At 35.8% G+C, this 16,541-nt stretch overlaps 2 protein-coding genes across 9 annotated transcripts in view; both read right to left on the reverse strand.

The window, feature by feature from the left end:
• The window catches only part of USP37 (ubiquitin specific peptidase 37), a 96,019-nt gene that overhangs the window by 42,821 nt on the left and 36,657 nt on the right, over positions 1-16,541 (reverse strand). For all 8 annotated transcript variants that reach the window (XM_025442098.3, XM_049106792.1, XM_025442096.3 and 5 more), the window contains 3 exons: positions 14,340-14,501; positions 262-393; positions 20-143 (listed from right to left, as the gene is read on the reverse strand). In XM_025442098.3, coding sequence (XP_025297883.1) covers positions 20-143; positions 262-393; positions 14,340-14,501 — 418 coding nt within the window. The remainder of the gene's footprint in view (positions 1-19; positions 144-261; positions 394-14,339; positions 14,502-16,541) is intronic.
• Positions 9,515-9,983, reverse strand: LOC112656690 (60S ribosomal protein L34-like). Its single transcript, XM_035711028.2, is given in 1 exon segment — positions 9,515-9,983. A coding segment is annotated over 1 exon segment (372 nt). The 5' UTR covers positions 9,910-9,983; the 3' UTR covers positions 9,515-9,537.

Genomic DNA, 16,541 nt, shown 5'->3' on the forward strand with positions numbered 1-16,541 from the left:
AAAAACAATTAGTACTCACATTCTGCATATAACCAGAGAATCTTTCTGCTGTAGCTGAAATGGCATTTTTAACCTTCTTGAGTAAATCTTTTTTGGTCTCTGAATTACAAATATCTTTCTTAACAAGCAAGTGTGCAAAGCGTCTGTTAAAACAAGAAAGTTTAGTGATGTTTTACATAAGTTTGGTTAGCATGATATTTTAAAGACTGTTAACAATAGCACATAAGGTAAAAGGTTTCTTAGTAAGAATTTAACAATTACCTGATAAGAGCATTGAGGGGAATTTTCTTCCATGGGATACCTTGCTTAAGCAAGTCATTTGCAAATGATTGGAGTGAAAACAGAGATTGTAAAATAGCATTCATATAGCAGGTATTTCCCAAATTGGAGAAGCTGAAAATGAAAAAAAAAATAGTACTTTTGAAGACTGAAGTTCCTGACATATGTTCATTAAAATAGGGAATCACCAGTATAACACACATCAGAATCACATGGAGGACTTATTAGAATATGTATTGCTGGGTCCCTGGGCCCCAACTACAGTTTCTGACTTAGAAACCGTAAGTCTAGAAAGAGACGGTGCAAAACTGCATTTCTAACATGATTTCAGCTGATGTTGATTCTGTTGGTCTGGGGACTATACTTTGAATACCACTGCATTATAACAAGGAAAATTATACATTTTCAAAGGAATGCTAAAAAGAACTGGGGACTTATCCAAAGAGCTATTTGTTCTTATTTATAATTTTAATTTTTCCATTGAGATATAGCTTACTTATTTCTGTTTAGTGTATGCCCAGAGTGGAACTGCTGGGTCATAGGATATATGTGTTTAGACTTAATGGGTATTGCCAAACACTTTCCTAAAGCACATATTTAAAAAAATTTTTTTATTAGAAAACATTCCCAAACTCTCAAGAACAGTTGCACAAGAATACTCCTTATCCCTATTCACCAATTGTTAATCTTTTGTACTATATGCTTTACCATTTGGTGCATCTCTGTATTTCTCCTGAACCATGCGAGAGTAAGTTGTATAAATAACCCTTTAGCCCTAAATACTTCAGTGTGTATTTCACAAGAACAAGAAGATTCTCTTATATAATGAGTTACCAGCATTATAAAATTTAATGCTGACATACTCTTTATCTAACATACTTTAATCCAATTTTGTCAATTGATTCAACAATGTTCTTCATAGCATACACACTCGTGCTTAAGCACAAGATTCAATCCAGAATAGCATAATGCATTTAGTTGTTGTTGTTGTTGTTTTTTAATCTGGAATACATCTTCAGCTTTCTCTTTTGAGACACTGCCATTTCTGAAGAATACAACCTCCCTTACCCCCACAACTATTTTTTAATGGACTGTTCCTCATGTTGGGTTTGCTATTTCTTCATGATGAGATTCAGTCCAGGCTGGAAAAGCAGAGTGACACCTAGTGATACTGTGTCCTTCCAAGGGTATCACATTCAGAGGTACATGATATTCTTGTGCTAATCACTGGTGATGTCAATTTTGAATACCTTGGAGAATTTACACATCAGACTATGAGAAAGTATCAGGGTCTGGGGTTATCCTACTGCCATAAACAACGAAAAAATGGATAAAATATTGAATAGGCAGTGCAAATCTGATCCTTAAGAGAAGGGAAACAAACAGTGTGAATCCTACCATTACAGAGGGTTTCTGGCTACAGGCAATTTGTAAACTGCAGTCCAGGGAGGAGTAGTCAAACAGAGCCCAGAAATCATGCTGAGTTGAAAGAAACTGGAGTTTGATAGACTGAGGTCGCTAAAATTTCTGGGACAGAGTACCTGAGAGGAGGGAGCTATGCAAAGGAAGAGCTCCAGAAATATGCAGTCTGTTGAGCATTCGGCTGAATATGAACCTGTGTAAGCTTAGGGTAAAACCCTGTGATACTAGGCAAGAACTTCAAGGAAAAGAATAACTATTGGGGAGCTACTAGCAGAATAATTCCCGGAGCTTATGTAGGACCCAAAACTGTTGGAGTTCCCACCAGAGTGGAGAGATCTAGGTGAACTCAGAGGACATTATTAGAAATCCCAGAGGAGCTATGCTTTAGGAAAGGCATTGAATTAGTCTTAGAATAGATCTGACACCAAAGAGCTTAAACACAAGTCTCAGAATAATCAAACCCAATTACAGATTTAAAACAGCTATTACAGGGATGCCTGGGTGGCTCAGTGCCATGATCCTGGGGTCCTGGGATGAAGTTCCACATCAGGCTCCCCATGGGGAGCCTGCTTCTCCCTCTACATCTCTGCCTGTGTCTCTCATGATAAATAAATAAAATCTTTAAAAAAATCAGCTAATCTGCTTCATATGATCACAGGTACAAAGAAAAACATAGACCTAAGATGAAAGAAACAAGATATAAAAGAACTCTAGATTAATTTTAGAGATGGAAAACACAACAGATGAAAATATCATTGAATGAGATTACTAGGGACACCTGGGTGGCTCAGCGCTTGAGTGTCTGTCTGCCTTTGGCTCAGCATGATCCCAGAGTCCCGGGATTGAGTCCCAAATCGGGCTCCCTGCATGCAGCCTGCTTCTCCCTCTGCCTATGTCTCTGCCTCTCTCTGTGTCTTTCATGAATAAATAAATAAAATATTTTAAAAAAATGAATGAGATTACTAGCAGATTAGATACTGAAGGAAATACTAGTGAACTTGAAGACACAGAAACTTAAAATATAAGAAGTATCTATATATGTAATACATAAAATTTATATTCAAATACTATGTATTATACTCTAAATAAAAAATATTAAATACAGTATATTTTAAACATTTTAAATATTTTATGTATACATATAAGCAAATGCGCATTTTCTTATTTCTTCTTTTTTCATAAAAAACAAAATACAGAATGTATAGTGTGTACTTTTGAGTGACTTTTTAAAAACCTAAACACATACTTTGTTATTCTCAGGTTTCTTTTTAAAAATTATAGCCACCTTAGTGGGTGTAAAATGATATCTCATTTTGGCTTTGAGTTCACATACCTTCAACTTTTTCCACTTTCTTTTTCAGAGCTGCACAATTCTCCCTTATTTCTAGAAATCTGCCCATGTCATCTAGTTATCTAATTTGATGGTAAAACCATAGTATTGTCTTTTTTTTTTTTTTTTTTCCATAGTATTGTCTTAAAATCCTTTTTATTTTGGTAAGGTTGGTAATAGTAATATACTCACTTGCGTTTCTGATTTTAGTTATGTGAGTCTTCTCTTTTTGTCAGATAAAGGTTTGTTGATTTTTCAAAGAATTGACTTTAGGTTTTATTAATTTTCTCTTGTTCTAGTCTCTATTTTATCTCTTCTCTCATCTTTATTGTTCCCTTCCTTCTGCTACCTTTGGGTTTAGTTTGCTCTTCTTATTCTAGTTCCTTAAGGTGTAAAGTTAGATTTTTCACTTGAGGTCATTTTTTAAAAAATCATGATAAAATACACATAAAACTTACCATTTAACCATTTTTTTTTTTAAAAAAAGATTATTCATGAGAGACACAGAGAGAGGTGCAGAGATATAGGCAGAGGGAGAAACAGGTTCCCTGTAGGGAGCCTGATGTGGCACTCAATCCCATTACCAAAGTACAAAGGTTCTAACTTCTTCACAACCTCACTTACTTACTAATGTAGGTGTTACCTGCTATAAATTTCCCTCTGTTGCTGTAACCCATCAATTCTGGTATCCTGCTAGAGCTTTAATTCATCTATAAGTATTTTTAAATTTCCCTTGTGATTTCTTCTTTGACTTCATTGGTTAAGAGTGTGTTTACTTAATTTCTACATATTTCGTTTTCCATTTATAACTGATTTCCAGCTTCATTCTACTGTGGTTCAAGAAGATCTTTTAGATGGTTTCAAACCTTTAAAACGGAGACTTATTTTGTAGCCTAGCATATGATCTCTCCTAGAGAATGTTTCATGTGCATTTGAGAAGAATGTGTTATGCTGTTGTTGGGTGGAGTGTTCTATCTACGTCCACAAGAGCTAGGCAGTTTATAGTATTGGTCAAGTCCTATGTTTCCTTATTGATTTTTCTGTCCATACATTCTATCCATTATTGAAAGTGAAATATTAATGATCTTCAGCTATTATTTTACAAGTGTTTTTCTACTTGCAGTTTCTTTAAATATTTTGTCTATAGGAGCACCTGGGTGGCTCAGTTAAGGGTCTGACTCCTGATTTCCGCTCAGGTCATGACCTCAGGGTCATGAGATAAAGCCTTGCATCAGGCTTCATGCTGTGTGTGGAGCCTGCTTAAGATTCTCTCATAACCTCTCCTCTCTGCTTGCACATGCATACACTCACTCTCTCTAAAAAAATAAAAAGTAACTAAATTTGTCTATTAAGTCTAATGTCTATACTTCCTCAGGAAGAGTTTAATTTCTCCTACCAATGGGCTATATTTTGTTTCTCTGAGTGTTTTTAAGTTTTATACTGAAAGCTGAATACTTTGAATATAATATGGTAACTACGGAAAACAGATTCTTCTCTCTCCCCAGAATTTTTTGTTGTCTGCCATAGCTATGAGTTTAGTGAGTTTTCGGAACTCATTTTGTAGTCTGTTGTTATTTGTCGTGTGTGGTCTCCGAAGTCTCTGTTCCTTTGACTTGTATTTAGCTAATGTTTTGACAGATTTCCTTGAACACCAGGAGGAGAGAGAGAGAGAAAAGGAGGAAAAAAAAAAAGGAGAAGGAAGAGGAAGGAAAAAAGTGATAGAAAAACAACAAAAAGAAAAAACTTCTCCCAGACTTTGAAGACTGGCATTGTGCTGGAACACTCACTCCTTGGGTGCTTATGTGCATCAAGTATAAACTGCCTTAGCCTTCAAGTTCTGCTTGCACTGAGTCTACAGATTAGACAGAAGTGAAAGTTTCATGACTTCTAAGGTTTTACCTGAGCATGAATCCTAGGCATGTGCATGTTTTTCAAAATTTTCCACCATACACAAAGGTTTTAAAATGTCCCAATTTCCTATTTCAAAATTGCCTTTTTCTTGACTTAGTATTTGCTTGGTTGTCGTGAACCTGTTTTCCAGAGTTCTGACAAAGTTGATTCTGATAGTTTTGCTTGAGCTGTCAATATTTCTGTGAACAGATGGAACCTTGGAGCTCTACCACTTTACCGGGTATCTTCTTCCTCTGTCAATTTTTAAACTTCTTTGTATTTTAGAGAAATCAGCACTATATTTATGATACATGCTATAAAGATTTGCTCCCAAATTTTCTTAGTTTATGTTTTTGGTCATGAAAAACATAATTTTTATGTACACAAATTTATCAATCTTTTATTGAATCCTGATTTTGAGTCATAGTTACAAAGCATTTCCCTATACCAGCATTATAGAGAAATTCACTCCAAGGTTCTAGTATTTAAAGTTCCATTTTTAAAATTTAGGACCCTGGGCAGCCCCGGTGGCTTAGCGGTTTAGCACTGCCGTCAGCCCGGGGTGTGATCCTGGAGTCCAGGATCGAGTCCCACGTCGGGCTCCCTGCATGGAGCCTGCTTCTCCCTCTGCCTGTGTCTCTGCCTCTCTCTCTGTGTCTCTCATGAATAAATAAATCTTAAAAATAAATTTAGGGCCCTAATTAATTTGTAATTTATTTTTGTGTACAGTTGAGAGATGAATCTAACTGTATTTTTTTTTCAAAATAGCTATATAGATAATCCAACTTCATTTATTTAAAAAAAAAATCCTTCTTTGTCCCTGGACTTTCTGTTCTGTTCCACTAACCTGTGTCTATTCAGTATCAGTACTAAGCTATGTTAATTACATTGATTTTACAGCATTTCTAATATAGAGGGCTATTCTCTCCACCCTTGCTATTTTTTCCTAGTATTTGCCTAGCTATTTTTCTGTGTATATTTTTCCATATGAACTACCACACACAAATACATCAACTGATCTATCTCCATAAAAAAACTATTTGTTCTTTTTATTGAGATCATATCAAACTTACAAATTATTTTAGGGAGAACTACAGCTTGACCATGCTAAGACATCCTCACCAAGAACATGCATGGTTTACATGTATTTAAGTTTACTTTGTATTTTTTTGAAGTATTTTGTAGCTTTCTTCATTTAGTTTTAAATAGTTTTTTTTTTTCTAAGATTTTTATTTACTTATTCATGAGAGAGACAGAGAGAAAGGCACACAGGCAGAGGGAGAAGCAGGCTCTGTGTGGTGGAGCCCAATGTGGGACTCGATCCCAGGACCCCAGGATCATGCCCTGAGCCGAAGGCATATGCTCAACCACTGAGCGCCTCATGTCCCTAAACAATTGTTACATTTCTTTATACACATAACATATGTATATGTATGTATATGTATATATGTACATAATCTATCTATATATCTATAAACTTTCTTGTTATTATAAATGAGGTCTTTTGTTCATTATCTCCACCTGATTATTTGTATTAACATGCAAAACTATTCTGTATGTTAATTTCCAATCCAGCTATCTGCCTAATGCTTTCAGTCAATTTCATCACGGTTTCCAGGTCTTTTGTTTCTAATTCTTACGCCTCCTCTTTTCTTGTCTAACTACATTGACTAATATCTCCAATACAAAATTAAATAGAAGTCAAGATAGCAGGCATCCTTGACTTCCTCTTGACTAAATATTGGTTTTAAAACTAAGATATATATTTAATCAATTTAAGAAAGTATCCACTGATTCTTATGGTTTTCAAATGTTTTTAGCAGAAACCGGTATTAAATTTTGTCAAAGGTTGTTTCAATATCAACAAAGAAAATCATGATTTTCTCTTTAGACATATTAACATGGTGAGTTATAATAATACATTTCCTAAAACAGAACTACCTTGCAATCTTGGTATAAGTCCATTCAGTCATAATTTATTATTAATATGGTACTGGAACATGCCAATATCTGACTTAAGGTTTCTTGTATCAATATTCATAAATGATATTGGTTTGTAACCTTTTGTGTACTACATGAACAAGTCTATACTGTTCATTATAATATCTTAAGGGGCACCTAGGTGGCTCAGTTGTTTAAGTGTCTGCCTTTAGCTCAAGTCAGGATCTCAGGGTCCTGGGATCAAGCCCCGTATCAGGCTCCCCGCTCAGTGAGGAGTCTGCTCCTCCTTCTTTCTCTCCCTCTGCCGCTCCCTCCTGCTTATGCACTCTCTTGCTCTCTCAAATAAATAAATTATTTTTAATATATATATATATTTAATTCATGATAGACATAGAGAGAGAGAGAGGCAGAGACACGGGCAGAGGGAGAAGCAGGCTTCATGCCAGGAGCCCAACATGGGACTCGATCCCGGGACTCCAGGACCGCGCCCTGGGCCAAAGGCAGGCGCTAAACCGCTGAGCCACCCAGGGATACCCAATAAATAAAATATTAAAAAAACATAGTATCTAAGGATTAGAAGACAGAAATGAACAAATGGGAGTACATCAAACTAAAAAAGCTTCTGCACTGCAAAGGAAACCATCACTGCAATGAAAAGCCAATCTACCAAATGGAAGAAATATTTGCAAATTATTTTTCTGCTAAGAGGTTAATACTCAAAATACAAATAGAACTCAAATAACTCAATAGCAAAAAACCCAAACGATCCAATTAAAAAGTGAATAGTGCATCTGAACAGACATTTTTCCAAAGAAGACATATAGATGGTCAACAGATAAATGAAAAGATCAACATCAAGAATCATCAAGGAAACACAATCAAAACCACAATGAGGCAGCCCAGGTGGCTCAGCAGTTTAGCGCCACCTTCAGCCCAGGGCATGATCCTGGAAACCAAGGATTGAGTCCCACGTCAGACTCCCTGCATGGAGCCTGCTTCTCCCTCTGCCTGTGTCTCCACCTCTCTCCCTTGCTCTCTCATTCATAAATAAATAAATAAATAAATAAATAAATAAATAAATAAATAAATAAATAAAAAAAATAAAATAAAATAAAATAAAATAAAATAAAATCTTAAAAAAAAAAACAAACACAATGAGATACTACCTTATACCTGTTAGGATGGAGATCAAAAAGAATAAAAATAAGTATCAGTGAGGATATGGAGAAAAAGGAACTTTTGTGTACTGTTGGACTACAAAATGGTGTAGCCACTATCGAAAATAGAATGGAGGTTCCATAAAAAAATTAAAAATAGGGACACCTGGGCGGCTCAGTGGTTGAGCGCCTCCCTTCCGCCCAGGGCGTGATCCTGGAGTCTAGGGATCAAATCCTCATCAGGCTCCCTGCACAGAGACTGCTTCTCCCTCTGTGTCTGCCTCTCTCTGTGTCTCTGATGAATAAATAAATAAAATCTTAAAAAAAAAAAAAAGAACTACCCTATGATCAGCAATTCCATTTCTGGTTATTTACTCAAAGAAAATAATAATATGGGACTCCTGGGTGGCTCAGTGGTGAGCATCTGCCTTCAGCTCAGGGTGTGATCCCAGGGTCCTGGGATCAAGTCCTGAATTGGGCTCCGTGAGGGGAGCTTGCTTCTCCCTCTGCCTGTGTCTCTCTGCCTGTATCTCTCATGAATAAATAGAATCTTAAAAATATATACATTAGCTCAAAAAGATATATGTACCACTATGTTCACTGCAGCATTATTTACAACAGCCAATATATGTAAACAATCTATGTGTCCATCAATGGAAGAACATGAAAAGACAAAGCAATACATATATGGAGTGGAAATGTTATTTAGCCATAAAAATGGAAATCTTTCCATTTTTGACAATATGGGTGGATTTTGAGGGCATTAGGCTAAGTGAAATAAATTAGACAAAAAAAAACCAAAAAAAAACAAAAAAAACCCAGAAAAATGTAAACCAAAAAAAGCAAAAGCAAAAAATAAAGATAAAAGTTAAAGTTGTATGAAGTAGAGAGCTAAAAAACAAAATACGGATACTTGAAAAGTAGGTAAACTGAGAAGAGGCAAATATACAGAATAAGATAGGGAGAAATAATTAATAAAAAGATAAAATAATTTCAGACTATTTAGTTTCATATTTAATTTCTAGTTTTAAACTTCAAAAGTCACTGTACCAGGTGTATCTATAGTATATAATAGAGTTGGCTTTATAAGCCAACTTGAAAATATATTTTTTTATTAAATGTATTAGCTCATTCACATTTTTAAAAAAATTTTTATTTATTTATTCATGAGAGACACAGGGCGAGACAGAGATAGGAAGAGGGAGAAAAGCAGGCTCTCCGAGGGGAGCCTGATGCAGGACTTGATCCCAGGGCCCTGGAGATCATGACCTGAGCCAAAGGGAGACGATCAACCACTGAGCCACCGGTGCACCGAGCCCATTCACATTTCTTGATGTAACTGATCAACTTTGTCAAGTTATAATTTTACTTATTTGTGTGTTTCAGAAAAATACTTCTGGTTTCAAAAAAGTTTGTATTTTTTGTTCTAGTAGTTATATTTATACTTTTCTATAGAGTCATTAACTCTCACTTATTTTACTATCTAGACTGTCCATTTTATTTTTTTTCTTTTATTACTCAAAAAAGCTTCACTTTTAAATTACCTTTCTGATTCTGTGCTTGGGCCTTCACCACTTTCACAATGATTTTCTGCTCCTCAATAAGGAAAGCATACTTGATCCTGTCATATGCACACTTAGCACACATGGAACCACCATAGGCCCTGCTGACATATTTTTTTGTTTTAGACAATGTCATATGGACTTTAGGTCTCATAGCATGAATTCCTCAAAGTCAGCTTGGGCACACGCCACATGCATATTTTGGTGCTTTCCCAACCTTCTTGGTATAAAGGTAAATGATTCTATTACCAGAGGTTCGGGACAGCCTAGTTTTGTTAGAGGCTGTATTGTAGGATAGCCTATGACAGTATGTCAAACACTGGACCATTCTGAACACCTAGGATGCTGTTCCCAGAAGAAGAAAAATGAACTAGACTGTCCATTTTTAAAGGCATCCTTCGAATCACACCTATTACCTAAACCAATAAACAATTGGTTTATTCTACTTTTCCTTTTCTCTCTTTCCATTTTCTTGTAGATACAATCATACTCTCTAACAGAAGACATAATGTTTATATACTATCCTTCCAGGTGTTCCCAGCATTGTTCTTTTTTTTTTTTTTTTAAACGATTTTATTTATTTATTCATGAGAGACATAGAGAAGCAAAGACACAGGCAGAGGGAGGAGAAGCAGGCTCCATGCAAGAAGCCCGATGTGGGGCTCAATCCCAGGAATCCAGGATCCGGCCCTGAGCCAAAGGCAAATGCTCAACCACTGAACCACCCAGGCACCCCTCCTACCATTGTTCTAATCTTAGCTCTACAACTAAATAAAAGAAAACGTTCACCATCTACCTTTTGTCAATGTCTCCCTTGTCACCTCTTGGTTAGATGAACCTCACACTCTACAGAGTCCCCAGGAAGAGCATATGTATAGTTTTCTGAGTTCTTCCATTTCAAAACCTATTTTCTCTAATCAGCATACTTGGCAGCTTGGATTGGCACAAAAATCTTTGTTCACCCTTTCTTTCCTTAAGTTTCTTGAAAACGATATTCTTTTGTTGTCTTCCTTTGAATGATGACTTGAAAAAAGTCTGTCTCTTGCCCTTGAAAATTATTTCATATTTTTGAAGCAGGCACTGAGGATTTCTCATCTTATCTTTAATGTCTAAAAAAGTTTAATAGTCTAAAGTCTAACAGTTTTCTTAAAGTCTAGACTTAGACTTTAAAAAGTTAAGATGTGTTCTGATCATTCCATTTTGCAATACCTGGGGAGAGCTCTTTCAATGTACAGATTCAATAATTTTATTTCTAAAAAGTTTTCTTGAGTTAAAGTTTTAAATACTAGTTCTGGGGGCACCTGGTTGGCTCAGTGGAACATGCATCTCTTGATTTTGGAGTTGTGAGTTCAAGTCCTTGGGTGTAGAGATTCCTCAAATATAAAACCCTAAAAAACTCAAAAAACTAGTTCTATTTCACAGTTTTGATTTTCCTCCCTAGGGATTCTATTTATATGGAATATGGGACCTTCCTTTCCTGTTTTCCAGTTTAATCCCTTTCTCTTCGATATTTTTGTACTTCTTTATCTTATCCCCACTCCCTCTTGGTTGTTTTGGTTTTCCTTCAAAGCCCCTTATTAAATCTTCACGTAAGCTTATTTTCTCCTTGGGGACCTTTAATTTAGACTTAATTTTGAGATGATGTTGTCATCTTCTCTAAATTTTCTGAGCTCAAGCAACTGCCATTTCTTCTTATCTGTCCATTCTGATCCTTAGGTTTAAATTCCTGATCCATGGTGCTTTTCTCATATCTTCAAATGTTTGTCTGAGGATATTTAATTCAGTTTTGAGTGCTATACAACAGTTTTCTAATGGTTTATGGTGATTTTAGGAGTATAATTTTTTTGGCCTAAATATTTTGATTCATGGGTTTTTGGTTTTTTTTTTTTTCATACAATTCTGTATGGAAGTGGTCTGTTTTTGTACATTCCTATTCACTTCATGGAGAGAGTTCCTAACTTAAGCACAGCTTCTCCTGTTAGTTTAGTAAAAAGCAGTTTCTTTACTTGAAGATAGTGGTGGTGGTAAAACAGGAAGGCTGGCAGGTCTTATTTACCCTTTATTTCAGTCCGATGCTTAATTTCCCTCTCATTTTTTTTTCTTTTGCTTCTAAACCAAGTCTCCAAGTTTGGCTGATTTCTTCCTCTGTATCTAATGCTTCTTTGAGACGGTTACTTCTGATACCACAAACTTTCAAGTCCCTTTCTTGTAACCAGAGCTGTGAACTCCCAAGACCTAGACTTATATTTAGTATTTCAGCAGTTAGCCTTTGAATTTCTGTGATTCTTTTTTCTGTGCTTCATCTAAGTATTCTAACTCCTATATATTTTTGTTTCACGGAATCTCTAAAGCCTCTTATCCCCAGCTTAGCACCTACAGGCTTAAAGCAGTGGGAAATAAGAACAGTCCTGGAATTTTGTTTTCTTCTCTACCTAGAAGGCAGTTTGAAGGTGATGGTATTCTTTCTCTCCTAGTAATGCTGAAGGTTATGTGTGCTTTTCTTTGCTTTCCTTATTCATTTTATATTTTTTGAGGATTTGTAAGGAACATTGGAATTAGGTAGCCTCCTTTATCCTTTAGATCTGGCAGTTTTCTACCAGTTTTTTTTGTTTGTTCTGTTTTTTTGTTTTTAAGGAGTCCTTAGTCCTCAGTAAGTGGCCTACTTGAAATACTACACTCTAATTCACGGAAGAAGTCTGAAAAAAGGAAAGCTGTATTCCTACAGATGGGTACAGGTACCATACAAAAATTAAAGAAATACTGGAAGTTGACAGGGAATCTGGAGCACCAAGAGTGGGTAACTCACGAGGATTTCAAAGGACTCTGAAGGAAGTGAATGACAGAGACCAAAAATGGGAAGAAAGACCACAAAATACGTAAGAGGAGACAATAAGAAAATGACGTAAATAAGGTGAACATAGAGACAAGAAATGGATGAAAAATAGTCACAATGTGGGATAGGTAAGACTAATATACTAACAATGCTGTCCAGTAAGGAGAAAGCAGGATGATAATTTGAGACAGATCAATTAGAATGAAGAACAAAGGAAATGAAGAGTTAAACCGGAAGATACACAATTTAGAAAACAGTGCAGGAAAAAAAAGCTTGGAGGAAAAAAACAGGTAAACAGAGAAGAAAGTGAAATACCTTCACTGTAAAATTTATATTATCTGCCAAGACATGAAGCATATATATTACTATGGATAAGCCAAATAGGGGGATGCTACTCATTCAAGTAAAAAGATAACCTTAAGGCTGGTACAAAAACATTTATTTGAGTGACAGTGAAAACAAGCTGGTAGGTTTGAAGAGAGTAATTTGGTTAAGAGTAATAACATTACTCATTACTTAAAACATTTCAAAATGCCTTCCTTAATCTTAATGAAAATATACTTCCAAGAACTTATGCTATAGAAAAATTCCAATAAATTTTTAAAAGATATCTATATGAAAAAAAAAAGATATCTATATGAGAATGTTTATTCTAGCCTGGATTGTAATGCGTAAAAAGGGAAATCTTTTTTTTTTTTTTTAAAGATTATATTTACTTATTCATGAGAGACACAGAGAGAAAGAGATGCAAAGACACAAGCAGAGGGAGAAGCAGGCTCCATGCAGGGAGCCTGATGCGGGACTCGATCCCAGGGCTTTGGGATCACGCCCTGGGCTGAAGGCAGCGCTAAACCACTAAGCCACGAGGGCTGCCCTAAAAAGGGAAATCTAAATGATCAACATGGGAGTGGGAAGGGAAAAGACAATACAGCAGATTGGTTAAGAATGCAAGTGGAGAGAAGCCTGGGTGGCTCAGTCAGTTGAGCATCCGGCTCTTGCTTTCACCTCAGGTCATGATCTCAGGATTATGAGATTGAGCCCTGTGTCAGGCTCTGTGCTCAGTGTGGAGTCTGTTTGAGATTCCCTCTCTCCCTCTGCTCATGCACATCTTCAAAAAATCTTCAAAAAAAAAAAAAAGGGGGGGGATTGCAAGTGGAGTCTAATTGACTAGATTTATTATTACTGTACCACTATGTCACCTTGAGAAAGTTAATTAAGTTCTCTAAGTCTTGATTACTTCATTTATAAAAGCCAATTTTTGACACATCTAGCTCACAGAACTACTGTAAGGAATTAAAGAAAAAATCTATTTAAACACTTAGGACACAGTATTTGGCATATAACAAACACTTTAGGGAAGGCTATTTTTAAAAAATATTTTATTTATTTATTCATAGAGACAGAGAGAGAGAGAGAGGCAGAGACACAGGCAAAGAGGGAGAAGCAGGCTCCATGCAGGGAGCCTGATGTGGGACTCGATCCAGGGTCTCCAGGATCACGCCCTGGGCTGCAGGCGGCACTAAACCGTTGCACCACCGGGGCTGCCCAGGTAAGACTATTATTACAGTTATTATACTATGATCTCTTTATGTGTCTAATAAAATATAAGCATGAACGACACGGGGAGGATATACATAAAACGTTGAAGTATCTTAGGAGTATCATGAAGTGTATGTAACTAGAGAATACACACTTTCTACTTTATGATTAGTATGTTATATACATGTATTTTTTTCAAAGTTCAAAAACAGGAGACTGGATAGTGGAGTTACCACTATTTATGGATGTGATAAATCTTTAAAAAGCAAGTACATACTTAAGAACTAGAATTAGTTTGACTTTCATCATTTTTTTTGACATGAAGCAATAAATACTCCAGTTAATCACTTTGTAAGAAGAAAGCAAAATATTAAGAATTTACCTACCCCTGCAGTTGTTGCTGTTGGTGAGAGGAAAGGGGCACTCTTGGTTTGTTCCAGCCAGTATAATCCTGGTTACACCTCAGTTTTTTAACAGAAAGAGGAGCTGGTTGAGGAAGAAATCCCAAACTTCTTTTGGCAGAGGGAGTTTGGCCTGAAACATTAGTCCTGTAAAAAAGAATAGATAGTGCATAAGCAAAACAATTTTGCCTGCTATTTTTTCCCTTAGCAAATTCAGAAAAGTCAATGTCTGGGGGAAAAAAAAATCCTAAACTTAGGGTAATATCAGTAATAATGATTACCTGGGGAGAAATTCCCCAAATGTAAATTAGCAAATCTGTCAATAGATAGCTGAAGAGGCATATGATACTATACCTAATCTATAATTAAAATAATTAAGTTAATGACTTCAGAAAAACTATAATATAGTTTTACTTTGTTATTTACTTTTATTCACTTAATGGATATGATGCATCAGTTTTCCCAGTCTTAAAAACATTTTGGCAGTTAACTTTTTCCACTATTACAAATAATGATACAACAAATACTCTTTTATACAATCTCCTAGAGAACTTCCTTTAGTTTATATGCTTAGAAGTGAAAATGTTAGGAATAAGTATTTTTGATTTTTAGTGTTTTGAGATCTTGTGATCATTTTTCAAAAAGGCTGTACCAATTTCTATGTCCACTAATAGCAAATATCCATATCTTCACATAATCTCCATTACATTACTGAGTGAAACTGATCCGACTGTTGTATTGTTTTGCATCTTCCTGATTACTACTGAAGTTGAACGTATTTTTATAATCCTTTGCTCTTTTCTGAACTGCTTTTGCATATCTTTAGTTTTATAATGGGTTCTTAAGAATTTGTGGTTTTTCATATGTTTCACATTCTAATCTTCTATTATATATTCTAAGTCTTTAGCTTTTACATAATCTCTATCAATCAATCTCTATCAACCTGGTTTCAGTATTTTTCATAATTCAGTTTTTATTGGTTGTTCTGAGAACAGTAAACATTTCAACTTGTTAATTCTTTATGTACCAAAAATCTAAAAATCATCCAGCTATAATTCTTTTTTAAAAGTTATTCCAGTGACCTTCCAGCTTAAAATTTGAAGGCAAATCTTCCTTAAGTACCAATTTATGATAATTGATAATAATTTTTCTTATCAAGTACCAATATCTTCAAATGTTGATAGGCTTCAAATGTTATACGGTTAAGTCCCATTGATTCATAATTTATATCATATATACTACATACTCAAATTTTCAATCTTGCATAGCACATTAACAAAGTTACTTAGGAAAACTGGACTGCCATGACCAACATGTTACAGAGTGCACAAAATTCTGACTAGGAGCCAAGATCAAGGAGTGGTTTTCTTTAGAAAACAATTCTATCAAAAACATGGGTTAAGAAGTAATTTAGGGACACCTGGGTAGCTCAGTGGTTGGTTGAGCATCTGCCTTCAGTTCAGGGAGTGATCCTAGAGACCTGGGATCGAGTCCCGCATCGGGCTCCCTACATGGAACCAGTTTCTCTCTCTGCCTCTGCAGTGTCTCTGTGCCTCATTCTCTGTGTCTCTCGTGAATAAATTAAAAAAAAATAATTTAAAATGTCCAAGACCTATTAAATGCATGACTGACTGCAAATGGCCATTTAGTATGCTTGATATTAAAGGATAGAAAAACTACTCCATCTATGGAATGTTGAGCTGACACCCAAGACAATCAAAGCCCCCCATATTCAATATCCCACTATTTTCTGGTTGTATCAAGAAACAACCAGCAAATGATTTTACCTCTTAAAAAAAATTTACACTTAAAAAGAATGGGATGAGGTGAGATCCTCTCCTTCTTAAAAATGTTTCTAGAGCTACTGAAAACCTTACATTTATAAAACAGTTGATTAAAATATTCCTCTAGATTGTACAAGAAGGGAAACACAGACCACTGATAAGACATGGTATATGATATATATATATATATTTTAAAGATTTTATTTATTTATTTGTGAGAGACACACACACACACAGAGAGAGAGAGAGAGAGAGAGAGAGAGAGAGGCAGAGACACAGGCAGAGGGAGAAGCAGGCTCCATGCAGGGAGCCTGACATGGGACTCGATCCTGGGTCTCCAGGATCAGGCCCTGGGCTGAAGGCGGCGCTAAACCGCTGAGCCACCCAGGCTGCCCAAGACATG

The sequence above is a fragment of the Canis lupus genome, chromosome 37 (genome assembly GCF_003254725.2).
Source record: "Canis lupus dingo isolate Sandy chromosome 37, ASM325472v2, whole genome shotgun sequence".
Lineage (NCBI taxonomy): Eukaryota > Metazoa > Chordata > Mammalia > Carnivora > Canidae > Canis > Canis lupus.